Below are 20,508 nucleotides of genomic sequence, written 5' to 3' on the forward strand. Positions count from 1 at the left end.
ATCCATCCATCCATCCATCCATCCATCCATCCATCCATCCATCCATCTATCCATCCCATCCGTCCATTCGTTTATCCACCCACCCACCTACCTACCCACCCATCGATCCATCCCCCCATCAATCCATCTGTGCGTTTATCTATCCATCCGTCCATCCATCTGCCTGCCTGTCTGTCCATCTGTCCACCTGTCTATCCATCCATCCATCCATCTATTTGTCTACTCTTACATTAAAAAATTAAACTGAGAGATAATGGTCCACGCGTGATCAATATTTTAGTTAGACCAGCAGTAACCAATCAGTTGGGTCTCTGGCCTCTCAATAACCAAAAACCTTCAACAAGTGGGTCTTCTTAGCCTTCTTAGCCTTCCTTGCACTTTGGGGAAGTATAGGAGAACAAGGAACAAAAGGGAAAGACAACGCAATTGGTCACAGGGTTGGCAGCATCCTGGGGGGGGTGGGGACCACATGATTGGTTACATCAGGGAAGAGGGGCGGGCTAGTAACCACCTTCTCTGTCATTCAGGAATGCGTGATTGGTTTATGGGACCCACCTGCAGCTTGTAGGTTTGACTAGGGGATCAGAATGACCAGGCTTGTTGTCTCCTTGGAAGGGAAATGCCCAAAACTGCACAGAGACAGGCAGGGGCAGGTGATGTATCTTTTGGGGAGGGTAATTGTGAGGTTTAACAAAAAGATATGTAAGAAGTAACTTTCAGTTAACTCAGAGGAAAAGCTAAACTCCTGAGTTCAACTCAAGGACATAGGTGGCTTTAGGCAGATGCAGACTCAAATGACAAAATCAGTTCAGCATAAGATATATAGATGATAGGAATTTTGGCATTTTCAATATGCCGGAAATGACATAGGACAAGTAGGACCTGACCAGCAGAGGGAAGGCTCTGCAATAAAGAGGGCAGTGGGGAAGGCTTCCTGTAGAAGAGAGGATTTTAGTGGGGACTTGAAAGAAGCCAGAGAGGTCAGTGGTCAGAGCAGAGGAGGGAGAACATTCCAGGCATGAAGGGCAGCCAGAGAAAATGTTGAGAGATGAGGGTCTTGTTTGTGGGACAGCCAGGAGGCTGGGGTCACTGCAGAAGAAGGTGTAAGAAGACCAGAAAGGTGAGAGGGGGCCAGACTATAAAGGGCTTTGAACACCAAGCAAAAGATTTTTTTTTTAAATTCTGGAGGCAGTAGGCTGTTTATTGAATAAAGGGGGACATGATTGGATCTGCACTTTAGGAAAATCACTTTGGTGGATGAATGGAGGACTAGAGTGGGTAGAGACTTGGGGCAGGCAGACCCCCCCCGCCGCAGGTTAATGCAGTAGTCCAGGTGTGAGGTGATAAGGGTCTGCACCAGGGTTGGGGCAGTGTCAGGAGAGAAGGGGGCATAGTGGAGAGATTCTGCAGAGGTGAAATTGATAGTCTGTGGCACCATATTGTATAGTGGGAGAGGGCGTGTGTATAAGAGATGGTGAGGAGCCCAGGATGACTCCTAGGTTGGGAGCCTGAGGACCTGGGAGGAGGGCGGTGGCCTCTACAGTAATAGGGAAGGTAGGAGAGGGAAGGGCTTAGGGAAAAGATCACGAGCTCTCTTTCTGACATGTTGATTTTAAGAGGTCTACTGGACGTCCAGTTGGAGATGTCTGAAAGCTGTTGGAGATGAGCCATTGGAGGTCAGCAGAGAGACCGGGGCAGGCTTGGGAGATCTGAGAATTCATTGGCACAGAGAGGGTCATTAAATCCATGGGAGCTGGTGAGATCCCCAAGTGACATAGCATAGGGGAGAAGAGGGCCAGGACAGAGTCCTGAGGGACACCTCTGGTTAGAGGATCCAGCCAAGGAGACAGAGGAGGTACCATCAGGGGAGGAGGTGTCCTGAAAACCTAGAGAGAAGAGAGGATCTGGGAGGAGAGAGTGACCGGCAGGGTCAGCGGCTGCACAGAGGCCAAGGAGCGTGAGGACTGATTAGATGGATGGAAAAGGAAAAGTCCAGCCGCAAAGTGATTTTGAAGCAGTTGATGACAATCGTTTTAGTACAGAAAGCCCCTCAGAATATAACAGGAGCTCATGTGATTGCTGAATTGGGACCTGCCTTTCAGTCCTCTCTCTCAGGGTACGGTACGTTTTTGTCCTTGACCGTGGACTTGTGTTCTGGAGCCCCGTCAGGTGGCCTTCTTGCTTGGGCTAAGCCAGCTGTTCCCCATTTAGCTTCAAAGTCGTGAATGTGATCTCATGAGTTGGCTTTTCCTGGGGGGCTCAACATTTCCTGCCTCCCTTATCTGTGCCGGACACCTTATTCTCTGACAGAGTAGGTGAACCTTTTCCTATGGGGTGGCTCAGTAGGACTGCTTTCTCAGAGCTGGGCACGTGGAAGGAGTGGGCAGGAAGTGGGCGGGAAGAGCCTTTTCTAGTTCCTGTTCCCAGGATTCTGGGCTGATGTACCTTGGCTGTGGTGGTCCCAGGCACCCCGCTGCATTTCCTCTTCTTCTTGGCTCTAGTTCTTCTGGATGCTGGGCCAGTTTCATGATGACCACAAGATCTTTTACAGATGGCCCTCAGGAGTCTAGGCCCAGCCCTATGGAAAGTGTCTCTCTGCCGATGCTGGCAGCTCATCGGTCCCTGTGCCCTGCCCCACCCTTCTCCTGCTTCCCCAGTCCCATGACAGTAGGAGCGGAACCCAGAGCTTCAGCTGAGTGCCATGCGGAATGACAGGAGCTGTGGCATTGGGCTCTCAGCCTCTTAAAGAAAGAAGGATTTTTGGGATGGCCAGAGTCTTTGTCCACAGGCTTTTGGCCGGTTTTGTTTCTCATCTGAATTAGAAAAGTCACCACTAAGGATGCCAGAGTTGAGGGGGGCGTTCTTACTGAGGTGCTAACTGACCAAGCCCCCCACTTTTCTGTCCTTTTACTCATTATTGAAGGGAAAGCTTGGAAGAGTAGAGAGGGTCACCCTAATGGGCCGCTGGGCGTGCCACTTTTCTTGGAGTGAGCATCCTCATTAGCTCATGAGAATGGGACGTTTCATGATAAACATTTAGTTTAAGATTGTTCCCCAGGATTGCGTATCTTGCTGCTTTAAATGAATGTGGATGTGTTTGCACATTAAATCTAATTGTGTTCTAGGTTAAGTTCTCAGCCTGGTGCTACGTTACCAAACGGACATAGTAGCTTATGTGAGTATTCTGTGGATGGTTTGGAATTGGTTTGTCTTGACCTTCTCCTGGTGATTTGGTAACCATTGAAGTGGGGACCAGAGGCGAGTGGGCCATTCATGAAGCTGGTTGGATGGGGATGGCTGGACCATAGATGAGGGTGCATTGTTGAAATCCCAGCTTAGACAGCTCAGTGTAATTGGCCTCAAATTCTATCAGAGATTGTCATTATTTGTCAAACAGTAGTAGACGTTAGACAGTTGAGTCCCTGCCATTTTATTCAGTCATTTCTCCTTTTTTTGGGTACCCTCAGAACGTTCTTCTGTATTTTCAAGTGAAATCTCTGTCTCCTCCTAGCTCTTCGAAGCCACCCCCTCCGAGGGGAAAAGAAGGGAGATGGGGACCGCCCATGTATGAATGGGGACATGGAAGTCAGGAAAAGTTGTCGTTCCAGGAAAAACAGATTCGAAAGTGTGAATCAGAGCTTGTTGTTTGATGAGCTCGTCAACAGGTATGAGGGAGTGTCCTCTGGCTCTTTTGGAGCGTATCACAGTTTCCCAGGTCAGAGGTTCAGGTGCCCTTTAGGGAGAAGCTGGCCTGACCATTTTCCACAGAAGTTTAGTTACTGACTTTTGGCCCTTCTCACCAAATGCTGTGGCTGGGGTTCCGTCGCCTCCCCAGAAAGCACATTTGCTCCTCTTGGACGAAGGCAGCCTCTTGTGGTGTATGGGGTAGACGTGGTTCATTATGTCCTGATGGTCACCTCGGGGAGCCCCTGTCCCTGCTGCCAGGGCCTTGTCATTTGTAAAGACATGGGCCCCAGGCAGCTCCTTGGAATCTGAGGCCCTGGGCCCTATGTCCCTCCTGCCCAGCTTGAGCGATCTCATGGGAACGACGGGGAGTGTGCAGCATTGGGGGGTGACCCTAATCTGGGGCCTCTGTTTCTGTGTCCCTAAAGCACTGCGGAGGCCGTCCTGCAGGAAATGGACAACATCAACATCCGGAGGAACAGGCGGTCTGGCGAGGTGGAGAGGCTTCGGATGTGGACCGACACAGAGTTTGTACGTGCACTGCTAGCACCTCATGGCCTTGCGAGGACCATGACTGGCACCCCTCCCTCTGCCTTGAGAGTCTTTTCTAGGACACGGGGCGGGGGCGTGTGGTGACTGGGTCCATGTCTGATGGAGGGTGTGGAGAGGCATGGAGAGGCACAGCCCTGCTGCCTGCTTTCATCTCCTCAAGCCGTCCCCTCCATCAGTGGAGGAGAGTGAACCCTTTCGCCAAGGTCACAGAAAGTGTCCGAGGCAGGCTTTGAACCCGTCCTGCCTCCTAAATCTGTTGAAGTAAGCCGCCTGGGTGGCTGTCACCTATCGGTGAACGGTGTACCATCCCAGGCACTAACTGATTAATTAATCTGTCCCTTTATATCTCTATTTTAAGTCTGTCCACCCAGCTATCGGTTTATTAACTTATTTTTTAATTAAAGGAAAACATGGACATGTATTCAAGAGTGAAGAGGCGAAGGAAGTCCCTGAGAAGAAACAGTTATGGCATCCAGAACCACCATGAAGTGTCCACCGAGGGTGAAGAAGAAGGTTGGTCGGGCTCCGAAGCTGGCCGGGGGGAGGTACAGTGCCACAGGCTCTGCTTTCCCTGCCTGCTGGGAGGGGGAGTAGGGTGCCCTTGTCTTGGATGCTTCCTGGCAGGCTCCTTTGAGACTGGACTCTCTCCGTCTGTGGGCCAAGTTCGGGCAGTGCCTTGCGTTCTCTGGCTCATGTCAATCCCAGACGTGTCTCCGGGAGGCTTGGAGGCTCTGCAGAGGCCTCTCTCTGGGAGGGGCCCTGCAGGAGAACTGGCCCTCACGGGTTTGGTGCTGTTTCCAAGGGCTGCCGAGGGCCTGTTCCTACAGGGGCTTTTGGGTTGGCAACCCTGACGGGGGTGAAATGGCTCTGGGTTGTGATCCTGAAAGGGAGACCCTTGCCAGGTCTCCTAGTTGTTTCTAGCCTGGTGCTGCTATGCTCTGTGCAGTTGTATGTGGCTGCCCTCTCGGGGCGGGGGTGGGGTCCTTCAGTCCCAGGGGATGCTTCCTCTGGAGGAACGCACCCCAGGTGGCTGTTTCAGAGCTGCAACAAGTGTTTGAGCGGCCCAGCCGTCAAGGATGGGAATGGGTTTTGGCAGTGGAGCCTTGTTTTACATTGAAAAATAAAAAGATTGCCCTCCCTCTGCTGGGCACCCCATTTCTGAAGGCGCTCGCCTTGTGGGTGCCAGGCCTTGTGGAGCCTGTATTTTTTAGAGAGACTTGTCATTGTTGTAAGGGAGAGAGAGCTGGGCCTGGAGTGAGAAAGCTCCGAGTGCAAAGCTTGCCCCAGACATGCAGAAGTGGGTGACCCCTGCTGTGAAATGGCGCTGTGTATCGTGCCTCCCTCCCAGGGCTCTGGTGAGGACCCAGTGAGGTCCCACACGTAAAGCGCTCACTAAGGTCAAGTCAAGCCCCCAGGGACAAAGGCGGCGGTCGTCACTCTGGGTGTCACACCAGGTGTCCACGTGTGTTTGGCTGGCCTGGGGAGTCTGTTGCTCCTGGGGGTGGTGTCTCTGTCTCGTGGGTCCCTCTGTCCGAAGGCCTCCTGGTGGGCTAGCGGGCGAGAGCTCGTCTCCTGTGTTTAGAGTCTCAAGAGGAGGACGGTGACATTGAAGTGGAGGAGGCCGAAGGTGAGGAGAATGACCGCCCCTATAACCTGAGGCAGAGGAAGACCGTGGAGAGATACCAGGCCCCGCCCATAGGTGAGAGCTTCCTTGGGACGTCAGACTGGGCTCCGAGGTGGGGGGGGTTGTACTCAGGGGCCTCCTTAGTGAGGAGAGGAGGGAGGCTGTGAGGCTCCCCGGGGTTAAGATACTGAGGGGCCTCTTGCTGATGGGTCCTGGCAGGGCCATCCTGGGGTCCAAGGCAGAGGACGGGCCCTGCCCTTGCGAGCTCTTGGTCTGACGGCCGTGGCATTTCATGGTCTGCCAGGCTGTTGGCTGTCCTGGGCTGCGCAGAATGCCCTCTCATTCAGTTGTTGCATATTGGGCCGACACGCCTTTCCTTCAGCGCTGGCGTCGTGAGTGGCGGGAGCTCCTTTCCCCCCTTCTCCCTGAGTGGCAGTTTTGAATCCTCGCTTATCGTTTCTGCTGCATTTTCTCCAGTCCAGTGACGATTTTCCTTGAAAGGGCGAATTCAGAATTGAGTACTGCTAGTGTTGGCTTATTTTGTGCCTTCCAAATAACTTGAATCCCCCTGCAAACACCTGGCCCCTCTTTGCCTGCGCCATGTGGGTTGAGAGGAGCTTTGTCTTTCCTTTTCGGGGGAAGAACCTCAGGGCGGTGAGGCCTCAGGCCGGCTGCAGGGGTTCGGGGTGGGGGGGGCGCATCTGTACCTCGAGGACTTGGTCAGTCAGTTTGTCTGCGTCTTGTCCTTTTCCCGTCAGTGCCAGTTCATCAGAAAAAGAGGGAAAACGCCCTGTTTGACATCCACAGATCTCCTGCCAGAAGGAGCCATATCAGGTGAGCTTTTCTGTGTCGATGCTGCCCCTTGGGTTTGGGTTTGCAGAGAAGAGAGGGCTGGGCAGAGCTCGACGGCTCCATCCCGGCTGGCTTCTGGTTCAAGCTTCCTGTCTCCTTCTGTGCTTGGGCACGTGACCGTCCCTTCTCTCCTGCTGCTTCTGACGTGGCTCAGGGGCGGGCTGGCCTTGGAGGCCCCTTCAGTGCCCCCTGATGTGAGGCCCTCACGGAGGAGCTTGCTGATCCGTCGGTCTGTCTGGGGCAGGCATTCTTTCCTGGTCTCTGAGGCCCAGTGACATTCTCCCTGGGAACCTGGGGAGCTGTGACGATCGTGGGATGGCTGCTTCCGATACTTAGGGCAGCATGCGCCTGGCATGGACCCAGCGCGGACGGCTCTCCTCTGAACATTGCTGGGCTCTCCTTGGACGGTATCCATCAAGGAGGAGGTTGTGATCCTGCTCAGTTCCCTCTCTACGAGAGATTTCAGCCCCTGAAATAAGGGATTTGTGCTCCTGGACTGGGCGTGCTAGCGGGGCCTACGTGTCCCCTCCAGTGTCCTTGGTGGCACCACCATCTGACTTGGCTTCCCAGCGATGGGCAGTGGCTTGAACCCAAATTCTCTCTCTGCCTTTTGGACTCTGCTCCCCGCTCTGGGGAAGGAGTGAATCCAGCCCCTCTTCTTTGGGGTGCCTCAAAGGCAGCTGCCAAGGGTGGCCTTCCCAAGTGCCCCTATTGCACCAGCTGCTTTTGTGAGGAGTAGCTTTTCGCCTTCATTGATTCAGTTCCGCGCCCTCTGTCCCCCCAGGACTGAAGGGTGGAGCCGTGAACTTCCAGACGTTCACTTCCGACGTTGGGCTCTAAGCATCTTATTTCTCAGCCGGCCTCACTCCTCTGGGCCTTCTGACTTCTCTCCTCGTTAGATTGTAAGCCCCTTGAGGGCAGGAACCAGCCCCAGTGTTTAGCATAATGCCTGGCACGTGGTAGGCTCTTCCTCAGTGTTCCTGACTATTTATTGAACAAGCATTTATTAAGTGCTTCGTGTTTGCCCCACACTGTGCTGGTTGCTGGGGGTACAAAAAGAAGAAGGGAAATGACCCCTGCCCTCTAGGAGCTTGTACTCTGCCATTTGAAGACAGCGTGCATCCAGAGGAGAGTCTCCGCACAGGTGATGGATTGTCTGGCCACGATGCCCTGGCTCCCCCTGCCCACATCTGTTTTTGCAGGCTGCGTGGGGATTGTGCCCCTTTTACAAAGTCCCCAGGTCCCAGAAAGCTCCCAAGCCCAGTTCTTGGGAAGTGTGGATTCTGTGGCTTCTCCTGACGTCTGGCCCTTGACATAGCCTTTTAGCTCTGGTTGGAAACAGCGCTTCACGAATGAGGACCGCGAGAAGTGTGTTCAAGAGGGCCTCTTCCCCAAAACGCCGCGGAGGGCTGCAGCGGTGGAGGGTTCTCTGAAAAGAAGGAAAAGGAAAAAACCCGCCAGCTCAGTCTGTGTCGCGTGTCGTCTTCCAGACCCTCGTACTGCCGTCTCTGCAAAGGAAAGGGAGCTGTCCGTGCCTACTTCTGCTTCTCTGTGCTGGATTCCTTTAATTGGCCTCCCTTGGAGCAAGCCAGGCCAGCAGCTCCCTTACGCCCACGCGGGAGATTTCCCGGGCCTCATTGCAGCGTGGACGTGGCGCCACCGGCTCCTGTGCTTGCCGCTTTTTGGGCACCAGCGTTGTGGGTCCCTCTCGAGGTTCAGCATCGTGCCTTGTCTGGCCGGATGCTTCCTCGTTGTGAAGGGGGTTGGGTGCTGCCTGTCTCACTGGCATCCCCATGAAAGGGCATTTCTTGGGATTCTCTCACCCCTGACCTGCCTTGCCTATCTTGACTCCTTGGTGAGCCAGAGAATAAAGTTTGAGAAACCGCTGGTGAGGGAGGGCTGCCACCGATGGGTGTTTCATCCTCTCCCAGGGTGGAGCCTTCTCCTGCCCCTTGACCCTCATCCCCTGACCCGCTCAGCTCTGCAGCCTGGCCCTCCTGCAGTCTGGAGGCCTCTTCTCCATCCTCATCATCCTCGGCCTCTCTGCAGCAGTGGACACTGTCATTGGTCCTTCTCTGACTGCTCTCCCTCCGTCTCCTAGGTTGGACCCCCTTCCAGCTTGGGACACTGCAGCCCTGACCTCTGTCCCCTTCAGACCTCCTGCTGGATGCCCCTGTGGACACTGCCATGGAGGGTGCTGTCCTGTGGGGCTGTGTCATGGGCCACGTCAGTCTGCTTCTGTGATCTGTCCCTTCCGTGGGACATGCTGTGTGTGACTGCACAGGTTCGCGCTCACGACTCTGACCCGCTTTTGCTCTTTTGAACAGGAGAAAGAAGCATGCCATCCACAGCAGTGATACAACGTCTTCTGACGAGGAGCGCTTCGAGAGAAGGAAGTCGAAGAGCATGGCCAGGGCCAGGAGCAGGTGGGTCAGCTGGGAGCGGGGCCGTCCTCGGGCGTTCCTCGTGGCCGATGGGTGGCCTTCGTGCCACGTGGCTCTTTTCCTCGGTGGGGAGGGGAGGGGGAGCCGTGGATGGTAGCCGGAGTCGCCATCACGCTCTAGTTGTTGGGGCTGTAGGCGAACGAGGGCACTCAGCCGTGTCAAGCTCGAGAAAGGCTCTGGGCTCAGCTGGCGATGTCACCTGTTCTCTGCCTCCCATCGACCCCCGCCTGCTGACTTTCCGTCTGATGAAGGAATTGACAGGGAGCTGGGAACTCCCCAGTTCCCTAGGGGAGTGTCTGATGGTGAGACCCCGGGGGCGGCAAGGTCGTGGGGTCCTCCTGGACCTCAGGCTCTGGGGGCCGGAAGGCTGACGGGGGAATCTGCGCAGGCCTTGCGCCCTTCTGCGGAAGGGTCGAGGTGGCCAGGGAGGTCATCTCGTGCTGAGTCCCCCCGTTCTAAAGCGGGGCAGGGATGCAGGGCTGGGAGTCACGGCAGGTCCCTGGGCCAGGCACTGAGTCTGGGTGAGCCTCAGTCTCCTTGTCTGTGAGGGGGGTGCTAGCAGCCCCGACCGCCCGGGTTATTTTGAGGATCGTCTGTGCTGCTAGCGCAGGTGAAGTGCCTTGTGAGCCTTAGGGCGCTCAGAGTGGCAGGTCACACTGTGGCTGTTGGGATATGTGTCTGTCCATAACTTTACATGCATTGAGAGCATCGGCTCTCGGGATTTCTCTTGGCCTTCGTTTGCCCCAGGAGACGCTTTGGGGGCAAAAACAGTTGGTGCTCACTGTTCTGGGGATGTTCCTTTTGATCTGCTCTGCTGAGCAGATTTTAGGCCAACACAGGATTGATAGGCTGTTCAGACAGTAGCAGGAGGCTGGAGGTGGATCTCACAGACGTGTCTGTGACCGAGTCTGGCTTAGTTAGGCTGCTGGCTGAGAGAGAATTTTATAGAGAAACCAGCCTTGAAGAGCGTTCCCACAACCCCAGGCTTTCAGGCTGCCTCAGTGTCCCGTGGGGGAGAGCGCCAGAGAAAGGGAGACGACTGGCTATGGTTTCCTCCACCGACAGGAGAGTTGGGGTCTTCTGGGAGGAGGGCAGCTGGGCATTCAGTAGGGCTGGACCGAGCCTTGCTCAGCAGAGGTTTCTTTTTAAGAAGGACGGAAATCTCTCAGGTTGTGCATCCAGGGTCTTTCTATCAGGGCCTGATGATTGACCATCCCCCCTCGGGCCCACAAGAACCACGTTTGTGGAGTTCAATCCGGGTTGTCTTTTCTCGCTCATTCTGGGCTCACTTCCCATTTTATGGCTGAACACGTGGCACAGGACAAGCGTTCTTGCTCTTCACAAGCTGGCCCCAGCTTCCACAGATGAGGCGCACTCTTCCTTTTAGTTGTTGGGGGAAAGTGTGGGGGGTTGCTCCCTCAGCTTGGTCAGAAAATGACCCGGCTCTTCAGGTGTCTTTCTAGGGTCACGTTTTCAAATGAGAGCCCAGTGCTCCTGGACCTGATGTTGAACCTCCTAGTCCTGGGTTTAAAAGAGCCCAGAGGGTGGTGGTGGTCTACTGTGGTTTACCGGGCCTTTTCCTGTCCTGCAGGTGTTTGCCAATGAACTTTAGAGCAGAAGATTTAGCCAGCGGTATTCTTCGAGAACGCGTCAAAGTTGGTGCCAGCTTGGCAGATGTTGACCCAATGATACTTGACAAATCGGTAGGTGCCTCATCTGTGCCCATAGGGCAGGTCCCGTAGCTTGCTTCCCTCTTCAGTGAAGTCATGGGCCTCCCCTGAGTATCCCGTCGGCTAATCCCAAGCCATCGTGGTGCAGGACCTGTCAGCGAAGGGGGTCCAGGACGTTTCTTTGGCCTCTCCTTTGTTATAGGGGCAGAAAGCAGGAGCTTTAGGAGTCCCAAGTGAGACCATAGAAGATGATGTGTGTGGAAAGGGGGCCTGGTGGCTTGTGGGAATGGTGATAGCTGGCTGGTTAATCTTCTGAGCTGGCATTTCAGTGGGTCCTTGAGGGGTGTGGAGTGCTTCACATGTGTATCTGTTGCCTTGGAGGCGGGATAGGAAGGCCCAGGCCACCTCATGAAAACTCACCGAGGGAGACTTTCCAGGGCCAAGCTTGGGGGAGCAGCCAGAAGTCCTACGGAGTGTACACAGAGAAGGGGCTTGGTGGATGGGGAGAGGGGCAGGAGCCCAGCTGCACAGAATTTTAAATGCCACGTGGAGGAATTCTGTCCACGAGGTGATGGGGAGTCACTGTACACTTTTGAATATGGGCGAGAGTCATCATCAAACTTGTGTCTTAGGAAAAAAAATGTTTGGCAGTTTATTAGGACGTTTATTAGACACAAGAATTTATTAGACATTTCCTTGGTGCTAGACCCTGGGCTGAGCACCAAGGATACCCAGAAAGGCAAAAGATAGTCTGTGCCCTCAGTGCTTTCACCGTCTAATGGGGGACGCAGCACACAAGCCACTGTGGACAAATGAGGTGTCTGCCAGATGGATTGGACAAAGGCACTGAAGGGAGGAAGTCAGCCGAGGCAGGGCACGGAGCATCTTGTACGAGGAATCGCAGGGGCCTGTTGTCCTGGGACCACAGAATCTGTGGGGAAGATTTGGGGAGGTCACAGGGGCAGAGAAGTGTCGCAGTCAGCTTGGTGGGTCAGTGGAGGATGGACCAGAGTGGGGAGAGACAGAAGCAGGCAGACTTCCCAGCAGCGGCTGCCGTGGTGCAGGCAGGAGGGGAGAAGGGCTGTATTGGAGAGATGTTACAGATATCTACCGGCATTGGCAGCAGATTGGATGTGGGAGGTGAGAGAGGTAGTGAGGAGTTGAGGAGCAGACAAAGACTGAGCCAGGTAGGAAGGCGAGGAAGACAGGAAGGGCTTGGAACCCCAAATAGAGAGTTTTATATTTGATTGTGAAGGCAAGAGGGAGCTGCCAGAGTGTGATGAAAAGAGAGGTGATATGGTTAGACTTTTATCCCCCCAAAATTATTTTTGAGTTTTAAATTCCCTACTCCCTCTCCCCCACCCATTATACTTAAGAATTCGTACAAAACATTTCTGCCATGTTCTAGGAAAAGAAAAAAAAAGCAAGAAAAATAAAGGAAAGAAAATATGCTTCAGTCTGCACTGTGAGGCCATAAGTTCTCTCTGGAGGTGGATAGCATCTGTCATCATGAGTTCATTAAAATTGTCTTGGGTCATTGTATTTATCAGAGTGACTGTTACTGTGCCCAGTGTTCTCCTGGTTCTGCTCACTTCACTTTGTGTCATTTTGTAGAAGTCTTCCCAGGTTTTTCTGAAACCGTCCCCTTCATTCCTTACAGCACAAAAGCATTCCATCACATTTCTATACTAGAACTTGTTCAGACATTCCCCAGTTGATGGACATCCTTTCAGTCGCCAATACTTTACCACCACAAAAAGAGCTGCTATAAAGTTTTTTGTATTTATTGGTCCTTTTCCTTTTTCGTTGCTCTTTTGGGGTGTAGATGTAGTAGTGGTATTGCTGGGTCAAAGGGTATGGACAGTTTTCTCGCTCTTTGGGCATACTTCCAAATTGCTCTCCAGACTAGATAGACTAGTTCTCAGTTCTACCAATAACTCATTAGTGTCCCTGTTTTCTTGTATACCTTCTAGAATTTGGCATTTTCCTTTTCTGTCATATTAGCCAATCTGCTGGGTTTGAGGTGGTACCTCAGTTTTGATTTGTGTTTCTTTGATTTTTAGTGAGTTAGAGCATGCTTTTTGTGACTGTTGATAGCCTGATTTCTTCCTCTGAAAACTGCCTCTTTGTATCCCTTGACCATTTATCAATTAAGGAATGGCTCTTATTTTTATACATTTGGCTCAGTTCCCAATATATCTGAGAAATGAGACTTTATGAGAGACACTTTGTGAAATTTTCCCCTGGTTTCCAATTTTTCTTCTGATTTTGTCTGCATTGGTTTTGTTGCTACAAAACTTTTAAATTCTATGTAATCAAGATTATCCATTTTGCCTCCTGTGACCCTCTCTATCACTTTTGCCCTCTCCATAGAGCTTATAGGTATTTTTTCCCATGTTCCCCTCATTTGCTTATGAGATCACCCTTCATGTCTAAGTCATGTACCCATTTTAAGCTTATCTGAGTGTATGACACGAGAGAGCCTACTTTCTGCTGGACTACTTTTTCCAAGCAGTTTTTGTCAGATAGTGAGTTCTTGCCACAGTAGCTGAGATCTTTGGATTTATCAAACATGAAGTTATTGTGTTCATTTCCTTCTGTGTATTGTCTGTTCCATTGATGAGTTGCACTGTTTCTTATCCAGTACCGAATTGTTTTGATGATTACCACTTTGTGATATAATTTGAGATCTGATTTTGGTAGTTCCCCTTTCTTCACATTTTTTTATTCATTGATTACTTTGATATTCTTGACGTTTTATTCCTCCAGATAAATTTTATCATTTTTTTCTAGCTCTAAAAAGTAGTTTTTTTTGGTAGCTTGATATGGCACTGAATAAGTAAATTAATTTACATAGTATTGTCCTTTTTATTATATTGAGTTAGCCCCTATGAGCAATTAATATTTCTCTACTTATTTCGATTTGTCTTTATTTGTGAAAAGAGTGTTTTGTAGTTGTGTTCGTACATCACACCGTTCTTGTGGGTGTCTTAGCAGGTAGACTTCTAAGCATTGTAAGTTGTCGACAGTTATTTTAATTGGAATTTCTCCTTCAGTCTTTTCCTTCTGGTTTTTGTTTTTGTTTTTGTAGTAACATGCAGAAAAGTTGATGATTTGGGTGGGTTTATTTTGTATCCTGCAGCTTTGCTAATCTTGTTCATTGTTTTCTGTGGTTTCTTAGTTGACTGTCTAGGAGATCTCTAAATAAACCATTCCATTATCTGCAAAAAGTGATGGCTTGGTTTCCATGTCACCATGCTTATTCCCACAATTTTCTTTTCTTGTCCAGTTGCTATTGCTACTATTTCTTTTTCTTTCTTTCTTTTTTTGTTTGTTTGCTTTTTTTTTTTTGGTGAGGCGGTGGGGTAAAGTGACTTGCTCAGGATCACACAGCTAGTAAGTGTCAAGTGTCTGAGGCCGGATTTGAACTCAGGTCCTCCTGACTCCAGGGCTGGCACTCTATCTACTGCGCCACCTAGCTGCCCCATATTGCTAGTATTTCTAGTTCAGTGTGGAGTGATAATAGTGATAATAGACATTCTTGTTTCACTCCTGACCTTACTGGAAAGGCTTCTAGTTTATGCCATTACAGATAAATTGCTCCTGGTTTTAGATTGATACTACTTATCATTTTAAGGAAAGCTCCTTTTACTCCTATTCTTTCTAATGTTTTCAATAACAGTGGGTGTTCTATTTTGTCAGAAGCTTTTTCTGAATTTGTTGATGTAACCCTGTGATTTTTGTTGTTTTTGTAATAGGGTCCATCATGTGGATAATTTTCCTAATAATTGAACTAGCCCTGCATTCCTTAAATAAATCCAGCATGAGCATAGTGTGTGATCTTTGTAATAAGTTGCTTGTAATCTCCTTTCTAGTATTTTATTTAAATTTTTAAATATCGATTAGGGAAATTGGTCTATGGTTTTCTTCCTCTGTTTTTACTCTACCTAGTTTAGGTATCAAAACCATATTTGTGTCATAGTAAGAATTTGGTAGGACTCTTTTACCTAATTTTTTCTAACAGTTTATATAGTATTGGAATTAATTGTTCTTTAAATGTTTGGTAGGATTCACTTGTAAACCCATCTGGTCCTGTGGTTTTTTCCTTAGGGAACTCATTTATAGATTGTTCAATTTATTTTTCTAAAATAGCATTATTTAAGTATTCTACTTCCTTTTCTTTTAATCTTTACAGTTTATATTTTTGTAAATATTCATCCATTTCACTTAGATTATCGATTTTATTGGCATATAATTAGTCAAGATAATTCCTAATTATTGCTTTAAATTTATCTTCTTTGGTTGTGTGTTCACCTTTTTCATTTTTGATACTAATAATTTGGTTTTCTTTGTTTTTTTTTGGTAAAAGCTTGGGCCAAGGTGGTGACAGTGTCAGAGCTGCCCAGAGAAGGGTATGTGTTGGAGAGTTGTTGCAAAAGGGAAAACAACAAGCCTTGGCGCCATATTAGATACAGAGAGGGGAGTGTGTGAGAGGAAGTGAGGAGTCCAGGATTGCTCCCAGTTTGTCAGTCTGGGCCTGGGGATGGTGGTGGTGCCCTTGAGAGTAATAGGGAAAGTGTGTAGAGAGAGTTTGGGAGAAAGATTGTGAGTTCTGTTTTGGACTATCTGCTGGATGTCCAGTTGGAGATGAGAGGGTGGAGATCAGCAGAGAGGCTGGGGCAGGTCAGATAGATTGGACAGTCATCAGTGTAGAGTGCTTTTTAAATCCAGGGGAAATGATGAGATCCCCCAGAGAAACAGTACAGGGGGTGAAGAGAAGAGGGCCCAGGGCAGAGTCCCATGGAGACAACTTGGATGCAGACACAGCTGAGTAGTCTGTGAATGTCCAGACAGGTGGGAGGAGAAGCGGCCTAGAGAGAAGTGTGTTCAGGGGAACGAGGCCTTTGATGGTGTTGTGGTGAACGTCCATGGGTGTGAGAGGGTAATGAGGTGGGGCAGATGAGGGAGGGGTGTGCTGCCTCTGCTTTTTTCTGTGTTTTTTCACAGCACAGGTGAGGATTATTCCATACCATCATCTATTGTACCCAGTCTCCTTTTCTCTGGGTCCCCTGCCACCACCCCTGTTTAGATCCTCATAGTCACCTCCTTGGGATATGGCAGTAGCCTCTAAAAGTGATTCCCACTTCTACACTCTCTGTGGTCCAGTCCATCTTTCATATCTGCCAGCACCCTATTTCTTCCCTATGCATCTGGTCCTATCATTACCCTACTGGAATTTCTTCAGGGCTTTCTATTACTTCTGGAATTGAGTTCAAATTCCTCTTGCTAGCATTCGGGGACCCTCCATGACTTGGCATCACCCTGTTATTCCTGCCTTATCTCATAATACTGTTTTTCATCCACTCCGTAGTCCAGCCAAAATAGTCTACTCTCCGCGTATGAGGTGTTCAAAGAGGATGAGCCCTTGTGGTGGGAGGGCCTTTCAGGGCTGCTCATCCACCTTTGGTGACCCCCTGGCGCCTGATTCTCACCCAGGCTTCAAGAAGAGGGTGTAGTGGGTGCAGTGGCCACATCCCGGTAAAACTGTCTCTGTGGATGAGCTAAACCAGGTTGAGGGTAACTTTCAGGCCTCAAACCCATTGGTGAGTTAGGAGGGTGTCTGCCCTACACATGTGAAGACCTCCTCTGGCAGAATGGGCCGATGAGAACAATTTGTTCTAATGGCCACGAGGGCGGGTGAAGCAGGCGCTGTGGAGCGCCGAGAGCCTGGGCCATCACAACCTGTCCTGACTTTTGTTCTGCCACTGGCATTTGATAACCGGAGGAGAGGGTGAGGCCAATGACTTGGTGCAGCTCTGCCTGACTTCAGTCTGATTCATCTGCAAGGCAAGACGCAACCCCATGATGCCACTGGTCCTCTTCGAAAATGGATGAACACCAGGAGCAAGAAGAATAGTGAAATAGAGTCAAGTCCTTGGTCCCAGCTCTGTGAGAAACCTTAGCAGTCTTTCTTTGGATAATTCCTGAAACCGTGTCCTCCCTGAAGTCTTTTTGTATCCTTTTTCCTAAATGTTTGTGGCTCCCTAGGCCTCAGAACCCTGGCTGACCCCACCTCTGCTGTACCCCAAATGGTGCCATGGACAGTCGGGAGCTTCTTCTTGGGTGTCCTGGGTGTTTTGGCCTTCTAGATTTTTCTCCCAAATCTGTTCTTCGTGGACTGTTTGGTTTCACTCTGTAGGGCATCCGCCCACTTGGCTTCCAAGATTTCCCGTTCTACTCTTTTCTCTCTGAGCGATCCCTCCTCAGAGGTCACCGGTACATTAAACTGCCTCTGCCAAGACCCTGACCTCTGAGAGTGGTTCCTTCCACTCACGGTTTCTCGTCTTTCTGTAGTGTGTCCGCCCAAGCCTCTACACTGCCCCTTTCCCACCCTCCCTCTCGTTGGGGAAAAGGACATGTTCCCGGAAAGCCAGAGCTGGAGACCGTGACTGCATGCGCTGGGGAAGGGCGCCGTGGGATCGAGAGGATGCCTGCCTCAGGAGCGCCCGGAGGAGGGGAGACATCTCTGGAGGGAAGAGCCCAGGCGTCCTGATGAGCAGGTGCGCGCATTCTTCAAGGACAGTTAGGGCCGCGCCGCCGTGGCTGAAGAAGAGGAGGTCTCCACAGCACGGCCACGGACGTCCTGTTATGTGGGCACCGAGACTGAGAAGTGGCATGGCAGTTGTTCTGTAGAGTCCCTCGTACAGGACGTGGTGGGACAGCTCCGAAGAGTTTTCACCACGGACACTCTGGGCCACCTCCTCTGTGCCTCCTTCACCTGGTCAGCACCCTCTGCCCTTAGGCAGGCCTCCCCTCACGTTGCCCACGGGACGGCTGCTTGGGGCCTCACGTGTCCCATCACAGGCCTCTGAGGAAGGAGCGAGGGTGGCAGCCCCGCAAAGGCCCAGTACTTGGCAAGAAACCTCCGCGGTCTCCAGGAATGCGTGCTGCCCTCCTGAACTGGGGCTCCCTTGTTCTGTCCCTGCCACCTCTCACACCCAGGCCCAACCCCCTCTGGGCCATTCCTGCTTCCGTCCTTGTCCTGGGCTGTGGAGTTGGTATCCCCTCCCTCTGGGACCCGCGAGAGCCGGTTCCCTTTGTTCCCTCTGAGACTTTTCTTTGTGACTTGGTGACCCCTGTGGTCCTCCCTTGCTTGTGTGGGCTCCATGTTCTTTGTAGAATCAGAGACCGAAGCTTAGAGGCCTCTCTGGAATTCCTTCTTTGAAACCTTTTCTATGGCGTCGTCTGCTGGGTCTCTTCCCTTTTCCCTTGTGCAGGAGACAGAGAGGCTGGGCTGGCAGTCAGCATCCATTAAGCACCTCCTGTGTGCCGGGTGCAGTGCCAAGGGCTGGGGGCACAAGGAAAGGCAGAACCTTGAGACACTTGTGTCCATCCCGGGGAGGGGGTGGAGGGGTGGGCAGTGTCTGTGGACGAGGGCTTTTTGTGGAGCTGCCCGAGGTTATGGAGGAGGGGATGCCGTGGTCAGACCTGCACTTTAAGATAATCCCTTTGGAAGACTTAGGCTTTTTTTCTAATGCCTGGTTGTCCTCCACTTTGGTGTGTTTGCAATGCCAATCAGACCAATCATTCCCAATCAAATTTGTATAGTGAGACCCACCCCCTGGATTTAAGTGTCTCTCCTCAGCCCTTGTTTTGTGTATGAAAATCATACATTCTGTATTCATGATACTTATTTATCTCTTGAACCATGTCAGAGCATCCTGCTGAGGTTCCCTGCTCTCTTGGGTATCCCCATTAGAGGCTGATTGATTTTCTTTTCTTTTGTGATATTTATTTGGGGATGCTTGGAATCATTTAGATGATCTGGAGGCCATCTTCTCATCTGTTATTAATCTCCTTGCTTTATCTGCTTGTGCTTAAAGTCTTTTAACTGCATTTTCTTTCTCCTGAGATCTTCAATAATTGGGACCTGGGAGTGAGAAGGTACGTGGTACCTACCAGGGGAGTATGGTGGAGAAAACCCAGAGAGCCAGAGTTTGAGCTCAGAGGAGAGTGAAGACGGAGCTACCTGAGTACCTTTCTTCACATGAAACTATCCGCTTATTTCCTCAGTTCTGACTCCTTTTTGGATGATGGTTCTCTCAGGGGACAGCCTCGGTCTCTGCCCCGAATGACTTTTGGGGTCAGCCCCAGCCTCAGCTGGAGGCCACTCTGCTTTCCTTCAGGCCACACCCTGGCCCTCAGCCACAGCCGCTTCTGTTCCTTAGTTCTCCGGCAGAGCCCAGGGTGAACTGGCCAGTGGTCGTGGGGGCCGGTGGGGGAGGGCACACCGAGTGAAGGATGGAGGGAGCCATCTTCATAGATGTGTTGCCTCAGAATGAGGATTTTTGGCTACTTAGATTGTGTTGGGCCCTTACTGACTAGCTGTGTGAGTCTGACCACGCACCTCGCTCCTGTCTGCCTCTGTTTCCTGATCTGTAAGATGGGGACCATAAAAGCACCAATCTCTAAGAGGGTTATGAAGGCCCGATAAGCTCTTTGCCAAGCACTTTGCAAGCCTCAGATCACTACAGATAGGCCAGCAATGCAGAAATTCCTGGTTGAGAGAGGTTGGAGGATTTGTGAAGAGGAGGAAGTATTCCTTCTACCTTCCTGTCAGTCAGATGACCTGGAAGTCCTCCAGAGGAGACCAAGTCAAGGAAGGGGGCGCAGATGCCTGTCCCACAGATGCTACCACTTACGGGTCTCCCAGGAACCATTTTCACTTCCCAAATGTGAGGACCCTCATGATGGGAACATGGAAAGGTCCCAGAGGGGCAGGCACACTGTGCCCGTGAAGTGTCCTCCTGGGAGCAAGGAAAGAAACCCCATCGATTGTGCCGGGGTGCACACAGCAAAGGGAGTGAGGCTTTCACGGCAGACGGGAAGGTCAAGAATGGCCTCTCCAGGAGGAGCCTTGTCACCCCATCACTGGCTGAGGCAGAGGGGCTGGCCACCATTAGGCTGCGAAGGACCTTCTGCATCTCTTCCACTCAGATCCTCTGTTGCTTGGGTGGGTAGTGGAGATTGGGGCCTGTTTGGCCTCGTGGGCTGTAGTTCTTCCTACTCTTTTCATTATTTCCCTTGAGATTCTGACCTTTTGTGCCTTGAGATGCCTTTCATTATTCATTTATTCTAATCCTATAAAGTAAACTTCTGGAAGCTTGATTTGTATGGTATTAAATAAGTAACTTAATTTCAGTAGTATTGGTTTGGTCTACTTGTGAGCAATTAAATCTTTTTCTAATTATTTAGGTCTGTTTTTCTTTAAATAGTTTCATAGTTGAATTCATATAGATCTTATGTGTATCTTGGTAGGTAAACTCCCAAGTGTTTTATGCCTTCTGTAGTTCTTTTAACTGGACTTTCTTTTTGTCTCTTCTGGCTGAATTTTGTTGGTAATACATGGAAATGCTGGTGGATTTATTTTATATCCTCAACTTTGCTGAAATTATTTTGACTATGTATTGACTCTCTTGACTCTCTAAGGAAATCATCATCTCTTTTGTAAGAAGTGATAATTTTATTTGTTCTTTATACATATTCTCTGAACCCTTTCCTTCCCCTTTCCTTCCCTCTTCACTTTTCTCTTTTCCCTTTCCCTTTTTCCTTTCCCTTCACCCTTTACCATTCATTTCTGGGACTCTGTCAGACAGTGGTACTGGGAGTGGACATCCTGGCT

The 20,508-nt window shown here is 50.6% G+C and overlaps 1 protein-coding gene across 2 annotated transcripts in view; it reads left to right on the forward strand.

Moving 5' to 3' along the window:
* Positions 1 to 20,508, forward strand: part of ATAD2B (ATPase family AAA domain containing 2B) — a 99,224-nt gene that overhangs the window by 30,884 nt on the left and 47,832 nt on the right. For both annotated transcript variants that reach the window (XM_027858009.1, XM_027858010.1), the window contains exons 3-10: positions 3,126 to 3,175; positions 3,512 to 3,665; positions 4,113 to 4,215; positions 4,641 to 4,749; positions 5,819 to 5,935; positions 6,619 to 6,694; positions 9,040 to 9,138; positions 10,748 to 10,859. In XM_027858009.1, the coding sequence (XP_027713810.1) occupies positions 3,126 to 3,175; positions 3,512 to 3,665; positions 4,113 to 4,215; positions 4,641 to 4,749; positions 5,819 to 5,935; positions 6,619 to 6,694; positions 9,040 to 9,138; positions 10,748 to 10,859 (820 nt within the window). The remainder of the gene's footprint in view (positions 1 to 3,125; positions 3,176 to 3,511; positions 3,666 to 4,112; positions 4,216 to 4,640; positions 4,750 to 5,818; positions 5,936 to 6,618; positions 6,695 to 9,039; positions 9,139 to 10,747; positions 10,860 to 20,508) is intronic.

The sequence above is a fragment of the Vombatus ursinus genome, unplaced genomic scaffold (genome assembly GCF_900497805.2).
Source record: "Vombatus ursinus unplaced genomic scaffold, bare-nosed wombat genome assembly UNPS02012622.1, whole genome shotgun sequence".
Taxonomy (NCBI): domain Eukaryota; kingdom Metazoa; phylum Chordata; class Mammalia; order Diprotodontia; family Vombatidae; genus Vombatus; species Vombatus ursinus.